The following is a 19,104-nucleotide window of genomic DNA, read 5'->3' as shown; positions in this document are numbered from 1 at the left end:
AGCAGAATATGTTTTGTGAAGTGCTGCAGTCAACTGATACAGTACATACCGAGACAAGAGAGTAAAGGGAGACAATTGATGAAAAGAACACAGGGGCAGGAGTGGATGATAAAGCTCCTGGAGGGCCAGACAGAGATGATGAAGTCCCTTATTACTGCAGTCTTAACACATCTGTGAACAACTCTCCTTGCAGCTGCTGCAGAACTCTGCACCATGCCCTCCCCAAACTCCCTCACTGCATTCCTCATGTGTTCCCGGTTCCTCTCATTACCCATGCACTCCACGGCTATGGACTGGTTTCCCAATGAAAGCTGGAGTACACACAGCTGTGAGAGCTCTAATCATGAGACTGTTCGTCATTGTCACATCCCTAGTTTGACCAAAAATTTGTGTTTTGTCCTGTTATTAAAAACTTAAGTCTTTGAAATAAAATGAATCTTTATTTGTGACATACACACATCAGTCATTGCTAACATTGAAACACGGTGGCTAGAGGTAGGGATATTTATGTAGTACAACTAGCGCTCAGAAAGCAAGCACTATGGGGTAATTCAAGACGGCAAGTAAACGTTGCCTGGCTGAATGCATCACATAAAGACACATTACTGAGAATCATTGTCAAAATACTCCTTCAAAACTTCTCTGATTCAAATAGTCTTCCACTGCACCCCTCTAATTCCCCTTGTATCTGGCTGCTCAAAATCAACAGCCAAGCTATCAGCCTCAGTGGTCCACCCCTGGGGAAACATTTCCCCCTTTGCTTCGCAAATATTATGCAGAGCGCAGCAGGTCACAGTGACCATTGGCATATTTTCCTTATTGAGGTCCAACCAGCCACCTTTTAATCAACCAATTCAGTGGTCATTCGGCATGTGCTGAGCCTGTTGTTGAAGCGCTCTTTGCTGTTGTCAGGGTTCCCAATGTAAGGCTTCATGAGCCACAGGAGCCATAGGTAAGCAGGATCTCCCAGGATCACTATCGCATTTCCACATTCCCCACTGGAATCTTCTGTTCCAGAAAGAAAATTCCAGTGTACAGCTTTCTATACAGACCAGTATTCTGAAAGATGCGTGCATCATGCCCGTTCCCTAAGCACCCCACGCTGATGTCAGTGAAAGACCATGTGCTTGCAAGACCATGAAGAAGTAAGTCTTTCGGATGATATACTTCATCAAAAGATAGTCGGGGGCCAAAATTGGGATATGCATTCCATCTGTTGCTCCTCCTCAGTTAGGGAATCCTATTGCCTCAATGCCAATGATTATGTCCTGCACATTACCCAGAGTCACATTCCTTCATAGCAGAAGGCGATTAATGGCCCTGCATACTTGCATCACCACAACCCCCTGGTGGCCTTCCCAACTTCAAACTGATTTGTGACTGACCGGTAGCAGTCTGGAGTTGCCAGGTTCCACACATAGATTGCTACTCACTTTTCCACTGTGAGGGCAGCTTTCTTTGTGGTGTCCTTGCGCCGTAGGGCAGGGGTAAGCTCCGCACACAGTTCCAGGAAGGTGAATTTGTGCATCCAAAAGTTCTGCAGCCACTGCTCATCATCCCATATGTGCATCATGATGTGATCCCGCCACTCGGTGCTCGTTTCCCAAGCCCAGTACCGACAGCTGCTCTATGAATGCCAGCAGTAATCTTGAATTATTTGTTTCCATGGCAGACAGCAGGCATCACTGATTCACTCTCAGTTTCACAGCTCATGGAATACTGCAGGACCAGCCATGTTGTGTTCATAACACTCATTACCAGGCTGGTGAGCAGCTCAGGATCCATGCTGTCAGGCAGAGGTGGTGGGTGCACAGTTTGCAAGAGCATGAAATGTAGTAGGAAGCCGAGGGAGTGATGAGACAGAAAGAACTGCATCATGGGATGGTGATCTGTTCCCAGAGCTCCCAGCGGCAGAGGTTGACATAAGTGGGCGAGTTGCACAGTGGGATAGCTACACATGATGAAATGCTCTCTGTCAATGCAAGAGCAATGGCTGTGGACACAGTCTGTGGACACAAGGAGTGTTGCATGGACATGCAAAACTGATGTTACTAAAGCGACTTATGATTGTCAACGGAACTTAAGTTGACTTAATTCTGTAGTATAGACATGGTCCTATTGTGGGCACAGAAATATTGGTAAAAATAAGCTTATACTGGTAGAGCTTACTCAGTACAGGAAGGGGAATAAGCTGTGTGTGTGTGTGTGTGTGTGTGTGTGTGTGTGTATAATTGTAGTATAATTATGTCTACACTAGGGCTGTACTAACATAATTGAATTGGTAAAGAGTGAGACACAGTAATACCAGTACAAAGACTGTGTGTAGACTTATGTCAGTAACCTTTGCTCACATGAATAACAACACTGAAGTTAGTGGGACTATTTGTGAGGATAAAGATGATTTGCATGAATAAGGTTTTTAAGAGTTAAGTATTAAGTTATACATGGGATAGCAGGAGACAACAGAGGTGTGTGGAAAGAATGAATTTTATAAGAGATCATGAGAACCTTTTATTTCTTATTCCCCCGAAGTTTATATCCGATTGGTTTTTATTCCCTCTTTCTCTAAAATAAATTAAATTAACAGTTTGAGAGAGTGAAGTCTGACAGGAATAGGTATGGTGGAATGGAGGTCAGTGCTGGAAGAAAACAAAATATAAAGTAGAAGATCTGTGTGAGTATTCAGACTTGCCACATATATTACTTTGTTTCGCCTTGTGATAACATTTTTTTCCCTTTGAAGAGAATTGGGAATTTGGATTATTTAGGCTAAAATTCCAGGGAATAAAATCATATTGGAGAAGAGGCTTTGGTTCAGAGTCAGGGTCTAGTGGGAATATTTTTTTAAAAATGTAGGGTGCTATTTCCTATATTCAAGGGCTTTCCAGAGTCTTCTGGTGATTTCCCAGCTGTATCGTCTTGGTGAATTGTTTTTAGCCTTGGGTTATTTCATGACTGGTTTTCGCATATTAAGAATGGGAGAGAATCATGTTAATCTTGCTGATAGAAAACAGGGAATAGAACTCCTACAACTCCCTCTGCTCTTTCCTCCACCTTGCGAAAAGTTTGGCTTTGTGCTAAAGTGTGAAAAAAGCCTTGACTGTAGTATGTCAGGCATATTTCAGCTCGATTTGTGTCAACCCTAATAAGTCAGTTGACAGGGTAATAAATTGGGTGTCTGTTCAAGCCCTGGCACCTGTACAGGAAATAAAAGGGGATTTCAGTTGCAGGCGGGTTCACTTTGTTTTGCAAATGGAAGTTTTCACAAGGCTTCTCTCCCTCTCCCTCCCTTTTAGTGAAGTCATATTATTAAAATGTTTATTCCAATTTGAACTGGAGCCAGTTTTTCATCTGGAAAAGAAAGCTCCATATAGTGTCTTTTGAAATGTAAAGCCCTAACCTGTTCACTCCAAAAAAAAAAAAGGCTTAGTGGGGTTTTAATTATTCATTCATCCTGATGCATAATAGGTCTCTGAATAATTGCAGTTTATTTAAAAGAAATTCTTTGTCCTGCAGTTTGAAATTCTGCAATGCCGTGGCTTTGTTTCTTCCTGTAATTGAGTTGCATGATTGATCTTCACAACAGAAGTACAGGAATCCTAACAAAGCCCCACAAATATTAATACAGCCTCCATGATTGATTTCAAAATTGCTTGTTCATGATACAATAAACTAGTAGTTGTTGAGGGATATCTTGCAAGATAAGAGATGACCATGCTAGTTAAACAATACTGATAAGTCCTCCTTCCCTGGAATAATGTACACGGTGTTTTTTACCTTCACTTCTAGTGGTTCTCAAACTGGGGATTGGGACCTCCCTTTTAATGGGGTTGCCTGGGCTGGCATTAGATTTGCTGAAGTCTGAGTCCCACTGTCCTGGGGCCGAAGCCCAAGCGCTTCAGCCCTGGGTGGCGGGGCTCAGGCTTCAGCCTGGGACAGCAGGGCTTCAGCCTCAGCCCCCCACGTCCAGGGCGGCGGGGCTCCGGTTTCAGCCCGTCTCCCCCAGGATCATGTAGTAATTGTTGTCAGAAGGGGGTTGTGGTGCAATGATGTTTCAGAACCACTGACTTAAAAAAAAAACAGACCAAATAGTTAGGAAAAGTTCATAAAAGAGAAAGGAAAATGGAAAAGGGGAACTGGAGAATGCATAGGTAATTTAGTAATTGAGTAAGCCTTGAGAAGATATTCACAATAAATTTTATTTATAATGCTAATGGAACTTATGGCCAGTGTGTGTTATGTCACCTTCTGTGCCCAATGCTGAGAGGCTATGGATCTGTTGCAACTCAGCTTGAGAGCCTTGTTTTTTAGTTCAAGCTGTAAAGTCTCTGAAGGTCACGTGTTCAATACCTACCACCAACCAAGATGGTAGCTGGTCCTCTGGATTTTCCTAGATTGTCCCCTTGAGATCTGCATTGGGAAGGGGATATCTGTGCTTGGATTTCCCTCTTCGGCTCAGATGGTATGCTGCTTCTACTCTCCACACACACCCTGCTGCTTCAGGCCCCACACAGGTTGTTCCACCTGGCCTATGATAAGGAGAGGGTGGCAGAGGGTACACATTATTCCCTTCCCTGGTCCTGTGATGCTTGCTTGACCTTCTTGAAAGGAGCCAACTGGCTTTCTTTCCCTGAATAATGCAGGGATATCATTATGAGGGGATCTGCATATCTGCATTGTGACTTCATTCCCCAGAATTTTCTCCCATGTTGCTTTTGTTATCTAGCCCAATGGGGACACAGTGGTTTAGAGTGGACACCAGTATTAAAACAAGTAGTAGTAACTTAAAGTATAGGACAAATGGAATTTAAAATAAAACAACAACAAAAAAACCTCTCTGATGATTTGGGTAATTGGATAACAGTTTGTCTATAATGGTAAATTAAGCAGAGGTGCTCAAAATGAGAATAGATAAATCTATGGAATATACAGGTTAGGAAAGACTCTCTCTCTCTCTCTCTCCCAGAGTTTCATGCTGCCTGATGCAGAAGGCTAGACAAGATGATCCAAAATGCCTGGCCTTCAGTTCCAACTGTATTTATGATTAAAAACTGTAGTATAACTAAGGGAACTAAACTGTCTTCAGTGATTTTAAGAAGTGAACTTAGGCTTCAGAAAAAAAGGAATTAAATCTTAAAAACTCTGAGCGAGCTTTGGAAGTTGTAACTGAATGCTAGGTCTGGACTTTTCTTTTATCACACTGTAAAAGAACAAATCAAAAATATTTAGCTAAGCAATTTCTGATTCTTCTGAATTATATACTGATATGATGGATTACTCTTCATTAATTACGGTAATCAAGTAGTGTCATGTTCTATAGATTTGTGGTTTGAGCATAAAGGAAAAATAAGCAGATTCTGACCTGTGCTGAGAGTTGTATATTAAAAAAATGTGTTGCAAGGTTAGCTTGAGTTTTTTACACCTTGGCCTCAGCTCATGGAACAAAAAAACTCTAGGGGAAATGCTGAAAGTTGATCAAAAATGGAGGAAATGTATCAGTTCACATATATTTGGATGTACTGCAGAAGCATTATATGTTAATAAAAGCCAAAGAATCAAGTGAGAAAACAGTATGTAATAACTGATACTGAATGTTGCAAGAGGTGTTTTAAATTTCCTGGTCATTTAAAAGATGTTAAGAAATACCTTTTGTGTGTGTGTGTTTGAATAGCATCAGTTCCCTTCTGACCTGTTGTGGAGGTGATTAAAGTTTATACTAAAGCTTGCATATGCCTCATGAAGTAAATTCCAAATATCTGGTTGAGACATAAAATCATCTTTAGAAATATTTGTTACATGGCTCTTATGAAAGTTGAACATGTTCCAGGTGCATCTGTTGCTACTTCTAGGCACAGCTAAAAGGTTTTGGAAAGTGGCAGGTACACCTGCCATTGCTGCTTCCAGTGAAATTCTCAGTCTACGAGCTGCCAAAGTGAGGGTGAGCAGACTTTTTGAAGTGAGAAAACAGGGCACTTGCTGCAGGGATAGAGGTGAAGTGCAGGTGTGTTTTGGCAGCTGATGATTATAATTAGGCCCTACCAAATTCATGGTCCATTTTGATCAATTTCGCAGTCATAGGATTTTAAAAATAACAAATTTCATGATTTCTGCTATTGAAATCTGAACACAGTGTTGTAATTGTAGGGGTCCGGACCCATAAAGGAGTTGTGGGCGGGTCGCAAGGTTATTGTGGGGGAGTTGCAGTACTGCTACCCTTACTTCTGTGCTGCTGTTGACCATGGCACTAAAGGTTTTCCCAGTTATAAAGCCTGGGAACTGAGGGAGGAAAAATGAACTATGTGTTAGGCAGGGGAGATTCCAGGAGAGACCTAGGTCCAAGACAGCTTTTGCTTTGTGACAGATTAATAGTGCTTTTACTGAGATTTCTGCAAGAGGGAGTTGCCTATGTGACCCCACGTCTGTTCAAGGAAACAGAAAATGTGTAGATTTTGTAAATTAATTACACCAAAAATACACTGGTTTTGCATCACTGATTACTTCTCCAGCTAAGAAACTGACCTATAAGTTCCAAAAGTCTGGTACCACTCAACAAAGGTGTAACAATATATTTACAAATCCTGATTGCTTTGAACAAAAATGAGAAAGACAGCAGCCAAGTTTGACAGAGATGGTTTCAGCTACATCACACAGTCGTGGGCCCTTTTAGCCACTAGTTTCTTTTCCTGTAACCTTGTGTCTGACTCCCAATACCTGAACCATGGCCTAGAAACCCCTGAGCCCAAAACTATGCTTTCTTCAACCACACCAACTCTTTTGTACTCAGAACTGAGTGAGGGTTAGGCCAGGAATGTCAGGGAGTTAGGCCATTGTCCAGCAACACAGAAGAACTCTTCAGCTGATTTTTGTCACATTTTTCCTGTTCCCTCACTTTCTCCTTTGCACTTTCCCCTCCTTTCTCTCTATTCCTAACCTTCAGTCCTGCAATATTTCTCCTTCCATCAGTCTTTCTAGCATTTCCCCTCCTACTCTCTTATTGCCACACACATTCTTTCTTATTCATCCTCAGTCCTTCATCTGGCTATGTTAAATGATGTGTCCAGATTTGCCGTGGTATTATTCAAATAATAATAATTAGTAGCATCCTAAAAGTATTTCTAACTTGTAGATTAAAAATGAGTTTCTCCCAGTCACATGAATACCTTGACATCTCTGTGTGCAATAAATGAGGTAAAAGAAACTGTCTAAAAGGCTTTAGATAATTTGAAGCCAAGAAGGGACTGAAGACCTCAGGCTGCAATGGAAAAAAGGTTAAACAAGATGGGACTGTACTATTTTTTTCAGTCTTGGCTCACAGTCCTTAGTTAATAGTGGCATTGGAGTCAATGGTAATATTGCCAGAATAGGGCTGCAGGATTGGCCAAGTGGCTTTATATGTTAGAAAAAAAAGCTGCAGACTGAAAAGTACAACAAATGCAATACAACAAATCTATTACCTAATTCAAAAGGTTCTTGAGAAAACTGTTGTGTTGTATATTTCAGTGTTGTGTCCAGAAGCCTGGAGTTGACTACCTACATCTATGTGTGGGATAACTACAGACTCTTTGAACTGCCGTGGGACTCACCATGGACATGGTATTTGACATTCCTAGGAGTAGACTTTGGATACTACTGGTTCCATCGCATGGCCCATGGTAGGACTTGAACAGATTTTTCATTTTATTTGCTTGTATACATATTCCATTTAAGTATTCTCAGGGGTCCACTAAGATTCACGTGAACTTTAAGCGGGGAAAACTGATTTTGTAGTTTGTTTTTTATAATATAGATGTGAAGGTAATAAAATGTAAGACCTAGAATTTTAAAAATATTGCTCCAATGCTCATAGAATACCACAGAAGGAAAAGTTTGGGAGGAAATATAGGTGGGACATGAATCCTACATGTATTGCTCTAATTTGTGCTTCCTGGATTACTTTAATATTCTGAATAGAGTGGTATAATGGGTTGATTATAAAAGTATATCAGCATACTTCATTATACTTTTTTATTACAGTAATTCCCACATCAGGGCCAGATTCCTTGTGTTAATCACTGTACAGTAAATCAGAGCCTTTGCTTATATTTTCAAAAGACACATACACACTCACAGAAAGGGTGGGGGAATGAGAAGCAACATGTAAACAAAGTACTGGTAGGCACACAGCTTGTTAGTTTAATGTTTTAAAAATATATTCAGTTTGTACCTAGTTTTTAGGAAAGGGCAAAGGTTAAAATATTTTATGCCCATTTTTAAAAAATATTTTGTTTATAGTAAACTCTTAAATGTATAGTTATTTTAATTTAAGCCTTGCCTACTTCTATTTTTTGAAAATTTATACTTAATCTGAGATTCCCTCTCTCTCTCTTATAAAAGAGAAGATAAGGATAAAGCTATTTTTTACTCTTATGATGGGGACCATATAAATACTTAGGAAAATTGGATAGAAAGGTATTTCTGTACATATATTTTATGGAGATGTAGTACATCTGTACATATCTATCTATCCAGCTATCTACTTATATGACTCCAATAACCACAGTATTTTTGTCCTGACCTTTTCTGTTTCTACGTTTGAAAATGTTTTATAGAAATCCTAACATATGGTCTGATTCAAATCCCACTGAAGTCAAAGGAGAAGCAGTTTATTGTCTAAAGGACTTTGAACTGTGCTCTGTAAGGCACAGTCCCCTCAGTACATAAAAACATTGATGCATCTGGCGTTAGTTTCGTTGAATGCAGGGAAAGCACACTGGTGCAAATAGATCAGTGGAAAATATGGAAGCAGGTAGGAAATTAGTTTGGGTGGCTGAACTGAGTGATAGTGAAAAATGGTCTCCAATCAGGATGGAGAACATGCTAATAGAGTGAGGGAATGGGGTCCAATCAGGATTAGCACAATGCTGGGTGGGTGCTTAATTAGGAAGGGAAGAAGATAATCAGACAACAGTGATATGGGGAGGAGCTCAGGAGTTCATTGGGGAGAGAAGTAAGTGAGGAAGTGGATGGGAGTTGGAACAATGCTAGGGGAAGGAAGAATTTGCTTCTTCGTGAGTAGCTGAGTTTGTTATGTGGGAAACTGGGAATATGCGTCACAAAAAATGACATCAACAGTACCTGGAGCATTAGCTCATAGTGCTGAAGACTGGAAAAACTCAAAGGACACTCCTATTTCTTTTTAAATAATTTTTTTATTTAGTGGAAAGTATTACTAGAAAAATCATATGAATGGATCTGAATTTTCCCCCGCTGAAGTTGGTAGCAAAATGCCCACTGATAGAAAAGAGGAAAGGATCAGACCCTAAATCTCCAAACAAATTTCATTAATTTCTTTTTGAGCCTAGCTCTGAAGGTCATCCAGTTTCTGTTTATGCAGAGAGGGAGAAAGATTTTGTGTTATCTGCTTGTGATTCTACATTTTTAGGATTTGTCTGTATAGCTCCACAGTTCAGACTATCAGGGATCACAGAGTGCACTACATGTTACACTGCAACTCTCCCATGTGGGCACTGTGGGCACAAACTAAAAGGTACATAATTCACATGAACATAGTCCAGCTTGAAAGAAGACTACATTAATGTGAACTAGGTACTTTTTTAGTTCGCACCAGCAACATGTGCATGGGGGAATTACACCACAGCACACTATTGCGCGCTGCAGTTCAGACCCCCATAATCCAAACTGCAGGGCCATGTAGATGTAGCTACAAAATGGATCACACTTGTAATTAAAATGTAAAAATCCAATTGATACATAATAGTCCATAAATGTAGTTCAGAAAGTTGTTCTGTTGCAAAACACCGATCTAGTCCAAAACATGTTGGTGTCATAGAACCATGCTATATAAGTAAGTTCATTGTCCTTGAAGGTACTGTAAACTTGCTCAATATCAGCTCTGTGCTACAAATCACATAACGGACACCACATTCTTATAGAAACCCACTTTACATATAGACAATGGATTAAACAACACTGCTCTACTGTTAAAGAGTGTTTGAAAAAACTCAATATCATAATGGCAAGATTGCTAAACAATGTATTACTTCAGAACTGGCTAAGCAAAAACTAATGAAAGAGGCACTTTTTAAAAATAAAAGAACCCTTCTGGAAAAACACTCATCACCTTGATATATTTGGGCACTGAAATGTAATTGTGAGTTCAAAAGCTCTTATTGCTTGTAATAGAACTGTAGCCGGAGACCCCGTAGAATTCAGGAATGGGCCCTAAAATGGCGATAACAGTTGTCGGAACTGTATTCCCAAGTAAAGGCAAAGTGTATGAATTTTAAAAGATATGAATGATGGCACTAAAGGACTATGAGTTGCCTACATTTTAAAGTTGTTTCATTATTGATATTTAAGATAAGACAGTTGCGCCTAGAATTAAGATTTAAATTCATTCTGTTAGGATTCATACTATTTGGGCAAAGAATCCAAACAATGAGAAATTCAGATATTTCTCTTGTAAAAAAAACAACCCAGCTTTTGAAATAAAATCAAGCTTTGACTTAGTGTTTCAGAAGCTGTTTTCCTCTTTCCTATGTGTGTGTAATAGCCATTATCACAAACTGAATTTACAAGAGTACTGTGCATTTCTTTGATGTGATCTTACTTTTCAAAGGATGATGTTACTCTAAGTGTGCTTATGTGTATGTGTTTCATTGTTTGCAGTACTCGCCAAGGAGCTTGAAAATAATCTTTTTTACTACTTAATTGACCTCTTCTGGGGTCCGATTCAAAGCCCACTGAAGTCAATGGGAATAATTTCTTAACTGTGAATTTTTTTTTCTTCTTTTGTTTTTCATGGATTTATAAATCAAATTGACCTGTTTTGTGCAATAACCTCACTGATTATGGCCTAGAAATCCGGTTTGCTAGGTTTTCTGCTTCAGTTTTCAGGGAAGGATCGGTATGGGATTGTATTACTAGATATTTTTAATCCAAGTACAATCCCTACCAAATTATACACTTTTGTGGTAGTTCAAATATAGATCTGATTTACTAATATGCTGGATGATTCAGACATTCAGAGCAGTTTCTGATCTCAAAGCCTGGAACAGGCTTAGCCTTAAAGTTTCTTTCAAACTTAAATTGTAAATTGACCTTTGGTAGCTTTCTGCTTTTAATTTTGCTTTTCCAGGTAAAGGACCCAGGGCCAGATTGTCCCCTCTGTATGAAAAGGGGTCGGGGGAGTGTTATATGAGAAATCCTATGCAGGGATTCCCCAAAATTGTCTGGTCATAAAGCGGTGGAGGTTTTCCCTTCTACCTCTTCAGAAAAGGCCATCAGGCCTGCCTCACACTTGGAGCTTTCACCAAAGATCTGTGGGAAAGCCAGAGACACCACAAAACCTTTGGTTTTCAGAGGGCCTGCTGCGTCTGCTCTCTGAGGGATAAAGCTCTCTGGCAGTATGTCTCCATAGAACATCATACTAACAGGGACTTTATACTGGCCATGGAGCACCTCAAGAATCCTAAGAGGGATTGTGGTTACATGGAAAGGGTAGTACAGCTGCTGCAGTATTAACTTTTCTGGCTTAGTTCCACAGGGCTGGAGAAAGAATGATGTGCATTCCCTGTGGCCCTGGCTTGTCTGTTTAGCCCACAATTTTCACCCGCTCCTCCAGCAAGGCTGTTAGGTCACGTGGAGAGGACTTGACTGGGGTGGGCGAAGGGACAGTGCTGTTGCAGCCTTCTTTGAAAAAGAAGAGTTACCCATGTGTGGATTGAAGGAGGTGGTATGCCACACTGTGTCCCAGGGAGAGAATTGGGGATTCTGAATGGATAACCTTGAAAGCTGGACCAGTGCCCTTTTGGGGTTCGTCTTTCTCTTATTGTATAAATAATATTCTACAATAACAGTCCCTAATAAATAGTCAACAGAGGATACCAAGTCTAGTACTAAGTTCATTAAAGGATATTTTCTTTTTTGCATCAATGTTTTTGATAGAAAAGTGCAACACTTAATAGAATGTGTTTGCCACCTCTATTGCTTTGGAATTTATAGTCAAATCCTATGGCACTTATATATCTGACCCTTTCTTGCCTTTATGTGCTGCCTCTTATCTGTGGCTTCTCACATTCTCTGAAGTCAGCATAATGTGAATGACTTGTGAGGAAAGTCCTGATATAAAAATTAATGGACTATTGGAAGAACAGTAAATTTAAAGGATTCATTGCGATTTGTGAGACTGTTAATTTGATAAACAGCAATGTAAAGTGGTATGGGAGAGAACTGGGGATTCTGAATGGATAACCGTGAAATGTACACAGCAATGTAAAGTGGTATGGGAGAGAATTGGGGATTCTGAAAAGTGGTATGTGACTTTTGTGATTGGAAATGTGGTCAGAGAAAAGAATATTTTCTCCTCAGGAGAGAATTGCATTCCTCTCGAACTCCAAAAACATGCCAACTTTCTTGTATATAGCCGTAACTCCAGATTTTAAACATTGTCCGTTTTTTATGATAACATGAAACTAACCACATGAATGAACACCAGTTTAATGCAGTTGAGTTTAGGAGTGATACTTGAGATAATGCAGATTGAGAAAGGTGTGATCATAGCCAAAGAAAAATAGAAAACATGGTGAGGTGTAAAGTATCTGGGTAATATTCTTCTCTCCTTCTTCTGGGCACAGTGGGAACAACTTCTGATTGCAATGGGGACTGATCCCTAATGATAAAGGGAAATATATGTGCATTTTAGCAATTCTTTGCCTTTTCAGAAATCTCCCTGCATAGACAAATATGAATTTCAAAGCAAATGTGCTTGAAATATTTTAACTTATAAAGGATCATGTTCAATATTAACAGGCCAAAATATTACCCTTCCACACGTGCATACAGATAAAATATTTTTTGTATTTAAAAATGTTAATCTGAAAACTGTCAGCATTCCAACACAGGGGGTAGAACTGTAATACTATGTACTTGCAGTTATAATGTTTGTCCAATATATTTCTGAGTACTGAGTACTGAGACTTCCAGAAAGGGAGTGATGACATAAAAAGATAGTCCAGCTTGTTTTGTTTGTAGCTTGTTACTGTTCTTCCTAGTATATGCCTGTTTCTTAAGAAGAACTGTGGCTCCCTATATTGTGTCAGTAACAGTGTTAAAGTCTCTGCTCTGAGAGTGGTTGACTTACCTAAGATGCTGAGTTTTTTGTGATAGTGATATCAGTATCCACTACATTTTCCTAACATGGTGGTGTGAGTGGAGTGGCTCCCCTGCGAAAATTATTGCCCACCCCTGATCTATAATAACTTCTTCTGATATGCTTATAACTACAGTGAAACCCCTCTACAACATGTTGATTAGGGTCCAGAAAATTCTATCGCGCTAAATGCGGGGTCGCAGTATAGCAGGGTTTACCATTTCAAGCTGGTCAGTTTCAAGCCGGTCGATTTCTCTTGGGCAGAAAGCTACTTTCATTTGTGAACTGCCCATAGCAGTAACTGAAAGGGTGCAGCTGCAGCAGCGGGGGCTCTCAGCCATGCAATAAGAGAGGGAAACACTTGGGGAGAGTAGGGGAGACGTGCAAGGGGAAGAGGAAGAGCGAGGAGCAGCTGGGGAGGAGAACGGCTCTTCTCACCAAAAGGGTAAGCGGGGGTAGGCGGAAAGAGGCAGTGGGGAAGGCACATTCCATTTTTTTTTTCCTTCTGGGCCGCTCCAGCCTCTTTTTTTTTTTTTTTTTTTTTTTTCCTATTTTCTTTTTCTCTCTTTTGCGCTTCGGCGACGCTCCGGCCTTTTTTTTTGCGCTTCAGCAGCACTCTGACGGGTTTTTTTCTTTTTTCTTTTTTTTTCTCTTTTGCGCTTCTGCAGCGCTCCGGCTGCTTTATTTATTTATTTATTTTTGCACTTCGGTGGCATTTTACCTCACCCCTTTTTTCTTTTGCGCGTCCACAGCGCTCCAGCCCCTTTTTTTTTTTTTGGCCTGGGGCTGCCGGAGCCACCTTACAATCGCGTTATAGCCAAATTTGCGTTATTGCGGGGCGCATTATAGTGGGGTTTCCCTGTATCTATAACAGGTTCTACTCTGGTCTGTCACATGCTTATAATATCAATTAATCATTTATTAACATTTTATAAACAATTTATAAATGAAAATTTAATACAAAATATGACCGAGATTTCCTTCTATTCCTCTCCTCATTGGCTAATCTGCCTCATTTGCCCTGCCCACTTCATTAGCTATCTTTCCCTGCATCACAGGGTGCGCTACTTACTATGGAGCGCTGAGCGAGAATATATTTGGGTAAAAACGTGCCCTGGCTAATGTGCTGCTCTCTCGAAAGTGCGCCTGGCTTTGCCAAAGTATTTAATTAGCCCCCACAAACTTCTTTTCCTCGCCTGCAGATTATAGTGATCTCAGCCCAAGAAACCCTGGAATGTGATTCCTTCTGAGGACGTGCTCAGTTGAGAGGTAATGACATTGACTTGGTGTGCTACAGAAAGAAGAGCATGGAATGGATTTTATTAACACTATTGAGCTGCTTCTGAATGATTTGTTGACTACAGATATTGGTGACTTCTTTCTCTGAAATTGGCAGTGGAAGTCACTAGATTCGTCATGGTCACTTTGACACTTATTTTCTTGCTAGAGAAACCAAAAAGTCACTAAAGCTAGTGACAAAGTCGCTAAGTTGGCAACACTGGAAGGGAGCCATTGAAGCGCTATCTTGCAAATGCAAATGCCTACAAATAGGGTTCCGAGGGGTCCAGTTTTTGATTGGAAGGTCCGGTTGAAGGGGGACTGATATAGTGTCTGGTCAGATGTGCTGAACAGACCACCAAAAGTCTAGTTACCATGATTGGGGGAGGCTCCGGGTCATCAACTCGTGCCAGACCCTGCTGGGAGAGGGATAGAGATAGGGAGCTCAGCTTGGTGGGGGGGAAGGGTGGAGAGAGTAGAGCGATGAGGAAGTGGGAGGGGGAGAGCAATGGGGCAAGTCCTTGAGGGAAGAGGCGGGGTAGGAGTGGGGCATCAGGGGAAGAAGTTGGCGGGGAGAGGTTCCAGTGCTCTGCTATAGTGTCCAGTTTTCAGAAATTAGAAAGTTGATAACCCTACCCACAAAACTCCTGATCATGGGAAATATCCAGCAACACTGATTGGCTGGGAAGCTCTGTTTAAACCAGAAAGACACAGGAAGTTGTCCAAGTAACCAGAGAAATCCCTAGCTGGCTGCTACTGCTATGGACCCTGCCTACTTACTTGACGACTGAGCCCTGCCTTCCTGCCTGTTCCTGCTTCCCTGTCAGTTCCCAGTTCCTGCTTTCCTGCTGAACTCCAGGTCCTGCTCCTGTGCCCTATCCCTGCTGCTGTCTCCAGCTCTAGCCTTTGACTTGGCACCTGATGCAGTCTTCTGCTTGACATCTCACACTGTCTTTGGCTGTGACCTTTGGCCTGGCATCTGACTCCACCATTAGTCCTATCTGCCCAGGTCTCTATAGTGGGTTACATATTTGAAATGACTTCTGACTTATAAAAATCCAAAACTTTAGCTAGTGCTGCCCTCTAGTTTGCTTGGAGATTTAAAAAAGAAAAAAAGTAATCGTTCTGGGAATGGGGACATGGGTTTGAAAGCATCTAACTTACTGTGCATAGAAACAGTTCATTTGATATATTTTTCCAAGTATGCTGTTGAAAACCTATGTAAATGGTGCCTAATGTGTAGAGCTTGAGTTATTAATGTACTTGAGCAAAAATCTGAATTATTCTGGATTTGAGAGTTATGCTTTTTACTATTTCGGGTTTTTGTTTTTTTGTTTTTCGCTTGTGTAGGGTTTTTAAAAATGAATCCATTATATTACACAAGTCTGTAAATGTTATCCAGCTGGGATATCATGCCTAGAACATTCTTTCAAACAGGCAATATCAGAAAACTATACTGGAGGGTTTCTATTTTGGAATTTCAGCTAATTACCCAGTTGAAGGTATCACAGCCACATTGCTCTTCTCTCTTCCTTTTCTGTCCGTCTGTATCTTTGAATGCATATTTCTGCAAAAGTGTGTGGAAAAGATTGGTGTATGAAACCAAAGTGGGAGTGTGTGTAAAGCCTTGATTTCCTTGATCCCATTTAAACCTATGTTTAAGCTGTGTTGCTTATTTCAATTCAGGATATTTCATCTCTGTATATTTACCTAAAAATGAATTGTCCAGTAATACCTGTCCATTGAACAAACAGTGTTCAAGTCACAGGGTTCCAAGCCTTATTTTAAGTAAATGTACTTCTCAAGACAGATGTGGGAGGCCTGGGGTTATATATATATATATATAGAGAGAGAGAGAGAGAGATACCTATCTCATAGAGCTGGAAGGGACCTTGAAAGGTCATTGAGTCCAGTCCCCTGCGTTCAGTAGCAGGACCGAGTACTGTCCCTGACAGTTGTTTTTTTTTTTTTTCCCCCTCCGATCCCTAAGTGGCCCCCTCAAGGAATGAACTTACAATCCTGGGTTTAGCGGGCTAATGCTCAAACCACTGAGCTAGTTGCAGGGCCAGCTTTACTACGCAAGCCTCTCTCCTGACCTGGAGACATGCTTGAGACAGCTAGAAGTGCTGCATGCCCATTTCATGCTTTACCTTTCTGCTGAAACTTCCAAAAAGGTAGTGGTGGTTTGGTAATTTAGAAGAATTAGACTGAGAAGAAACCCCTCTGGTTTAAACAAATCTCAAGTAGGACTAGTGATCTCGAGAAGTGAAAGGGTCTGTCTTTATCACAGCTGATGGTCTTTTGAGGAACTCAAGCTTTCTGTAATGAAAAATGAGTAAATGCTGTCTTTCTCCTGTTGCACTAGCAAAACTGCTGTTTCTCTGTCTGTATAGCTGCAGCAGCACCAGTTTGCATGGAAATACACAGTAATGAAGGCCTTACCTTGGTTAGCCCCACTGCTCTATGGCAGCAGTTAGTTAACATATGGTATGATGATAAACGATGCTTTTGCACTTCTGAAATTTCTATAAACATGCTTTACGAACATGGCTGAATTTAGTCTTGAAGCATTCTTGTGAGATAGGTAGGAATGAATGAATATTCCTGGTTAACAGATTGGATGTGTATTGCCTCTTTTACATCATTCTCAAAGGTTTTAGGGGGTAGAGTCATGGACTCTGGTGAGGAGTTGGGCTGTTGTAGAAGGCTCAAAATTCCTCCCTCAGGAAGGCTCTAAGGGCTTGTTTACACTGATACTTTACAGTGCTGCAACTTTCTTGCTCAGGGGTGTGAAAAAACACCCTCCTGAGCGCAGCAAGTTTCAGCACTGTAAAGAGCCAGTAAAGGCAGTGCTTTAGCGTTGCCGGTGTAGACTAGCCCTTATTCTGTGTCTTATTTTGTGTTAGAACATAAGAATGGCCATACTGGGTCAGACCAAAGGTCCATCCAGCCCAGTAGCCTCTTTGCCAACAGTGGCCAATGGTCAGGTGCCCCAGAGGGAGTGAACCTAACAGGTAATGATCAAGTGATCTCTCTCCTGCCATCCATCTCTACCCTCTGACAAACAGAGGCTAGGGACACCATTCCTTATGCATCCTGGCAAATAGCCATTAATGGACTGAATCTCCATGAACTTATCCAGTTCTCTTTTAAACCCTGTTATAGTCATAGCCTTCACAACCTCCTTAGGCAAGGAGTTCCACAAGTTGACTGTGCGCTGTGTGAAGAAGAACTTCCTTTTATTTCTTTAAAACCTGCTGCCCATTAATTTCATTTGGTGGCCCCTGGTTCTTATATTACGGGAACAAGTAAGTAACTTTTCCTTATTCACTTTCTACACATCACTAATGATTTTATATACCTCTATCACATCTCCCCCAATCTCCTCTTTTCCAAGTTGAAAAGTCCTAGCCTCTTTAGTCTTTCCTCATATGGGACCTGTTCCAAACCCCTAATCATTTTAATTGCCCTTCTCTGAACCTTTTCTAATGCTAGTATATTTTTCTTGAGATGAGGAGACCACATCTGTATGTGGTATTCAAGATGTGGGCATACCATGGTTCTTCTTCGAGTGATTGCTCATATCCATTCCAGTTAGGTGTGCGTGCTGCGCGTGCATGTTCGTCAGAAACTTTTTACCCTAGCAACTCCAGTGGGCTGGCAGGTCGCCCCCTAGAGTGGTGCCGCCATGGCGCCTGATATATACCCCTGCTGGCCCACCCGCTCCTCAGTTCCTTCTTACCGCCGTGTCGGTCGTTGGAACTGTGGAGCACGGCTTTGCTGTCTTCCACGTCCCTAGCTCTCCTTGTTGTACTGTTTATAGTTGTAGTTAGTAGTTAAGTGTAGTTCGTTAAGTAGTAATATAGTAAATAGTTATAAATAATAGTTGTAAATATTTGTTAGCCAGTTTGGGCCGTAGCCCTTCCCGGCACCCGGCACCGGGCCCATGCCTGGTTCGCTGGGCTTCAAGCAATGCGCGGCCTGTAAGAAGCCGATGCCGACCAGCGATCCCCACGACGCGTGCCTAAAGTGCCTGGGGGAATCGCGCATCTCGGACAAGTGCCGCATTTGTAAGGCTTTTAAGCCTAGGACAAAGAAGGAGAGAGACCAGAGGCTGAGGACTCTCCTTATGGAAGCGGCACTCGACCCGGCAGCTTCACAGACCGTCACCTCTACACCGGCACCGGACCGCGCCGGCACCGGAAAGACTCCCCGGCACCGACCTTCCCCGGCACCGGGTCCCGAATCAAGGCCCTCGAAGTCTGCAACTCCATCCAGGCAGACTCGAGTGGAGCGCCCGGCACCTGCCTCTGCCGCGGCACTACCGTCAGGGATCCCGTCGACTCTGGGCCCGGAGGGTCCATCGAGTCCGGTCCCGCCTAGCTCCCCCATAAGATCTGGGGTTGAGCTATTGGTCCCATCGACGCCGGAGACCTTCGCCTCGGCACGGGACCTAATTGCCCTGACTGAGCCAACTCAGCCTCCACCCCCGGTACCTCCAGTGCGGGTTGTGTCCAGAGGCAAACCGACGATGAGAGCGCCGTCTCGGGACTTACACTTGCTGTTGAGGTCCCATCACCGTGGTCGCTCCAGATCCCGCCGCCCCTCGCAGTCCCGGCACCGCTCCCCTCGGCGGTACCGGTCGCACTCGCGGCACCGGTCGGCCTCCAGGCAGT

General features: G+C 41.9%; 1 protein-coding gene across 3 annotated transcripts in view; it reads left to right on the top strand.

The window, feature by feature from the left end:
• Positions 1-19,104, top strand: part of AGMO (alkylglycerol monooxygenase) — a 276,395-nt gene that overhangs the window by 18,789 nt on the left and 238,502 nt on the right. For all 3 annotated transcript variants that reach the window (XM_050938680.1, XM_050938681.1, XM_050938682.1), the window contains exon 3: positions 7,501-7,652. In XM_050938680.1, coding sequence (XP_050794637.1) covers positions 7,501-7,652 — 152 coding nt within the window. The remainder of the gene's footprint in view (positions 1-7,500; positions 7,653-19,104) is intronic.

This window comes from Gopherus flavomarginatus, chromosome 2 (genome assembly GCF_025201925.1).
Source record: "Gopherus flavomarginatus isolate rGopFla2 chromosome 2, rGopFla2.mat.asm, whole genome shotgun sequence".
Classification (NCBI taxonomy): domain Eukaryota; kingdom Metazoa; phylum Chordata; order Testudines; family Testudinidae; genus Gopherus; species Gopherus flavomarginatus.
This window is presented reverse-complemented; position numbering and strand designations above follow the sequence as displayed.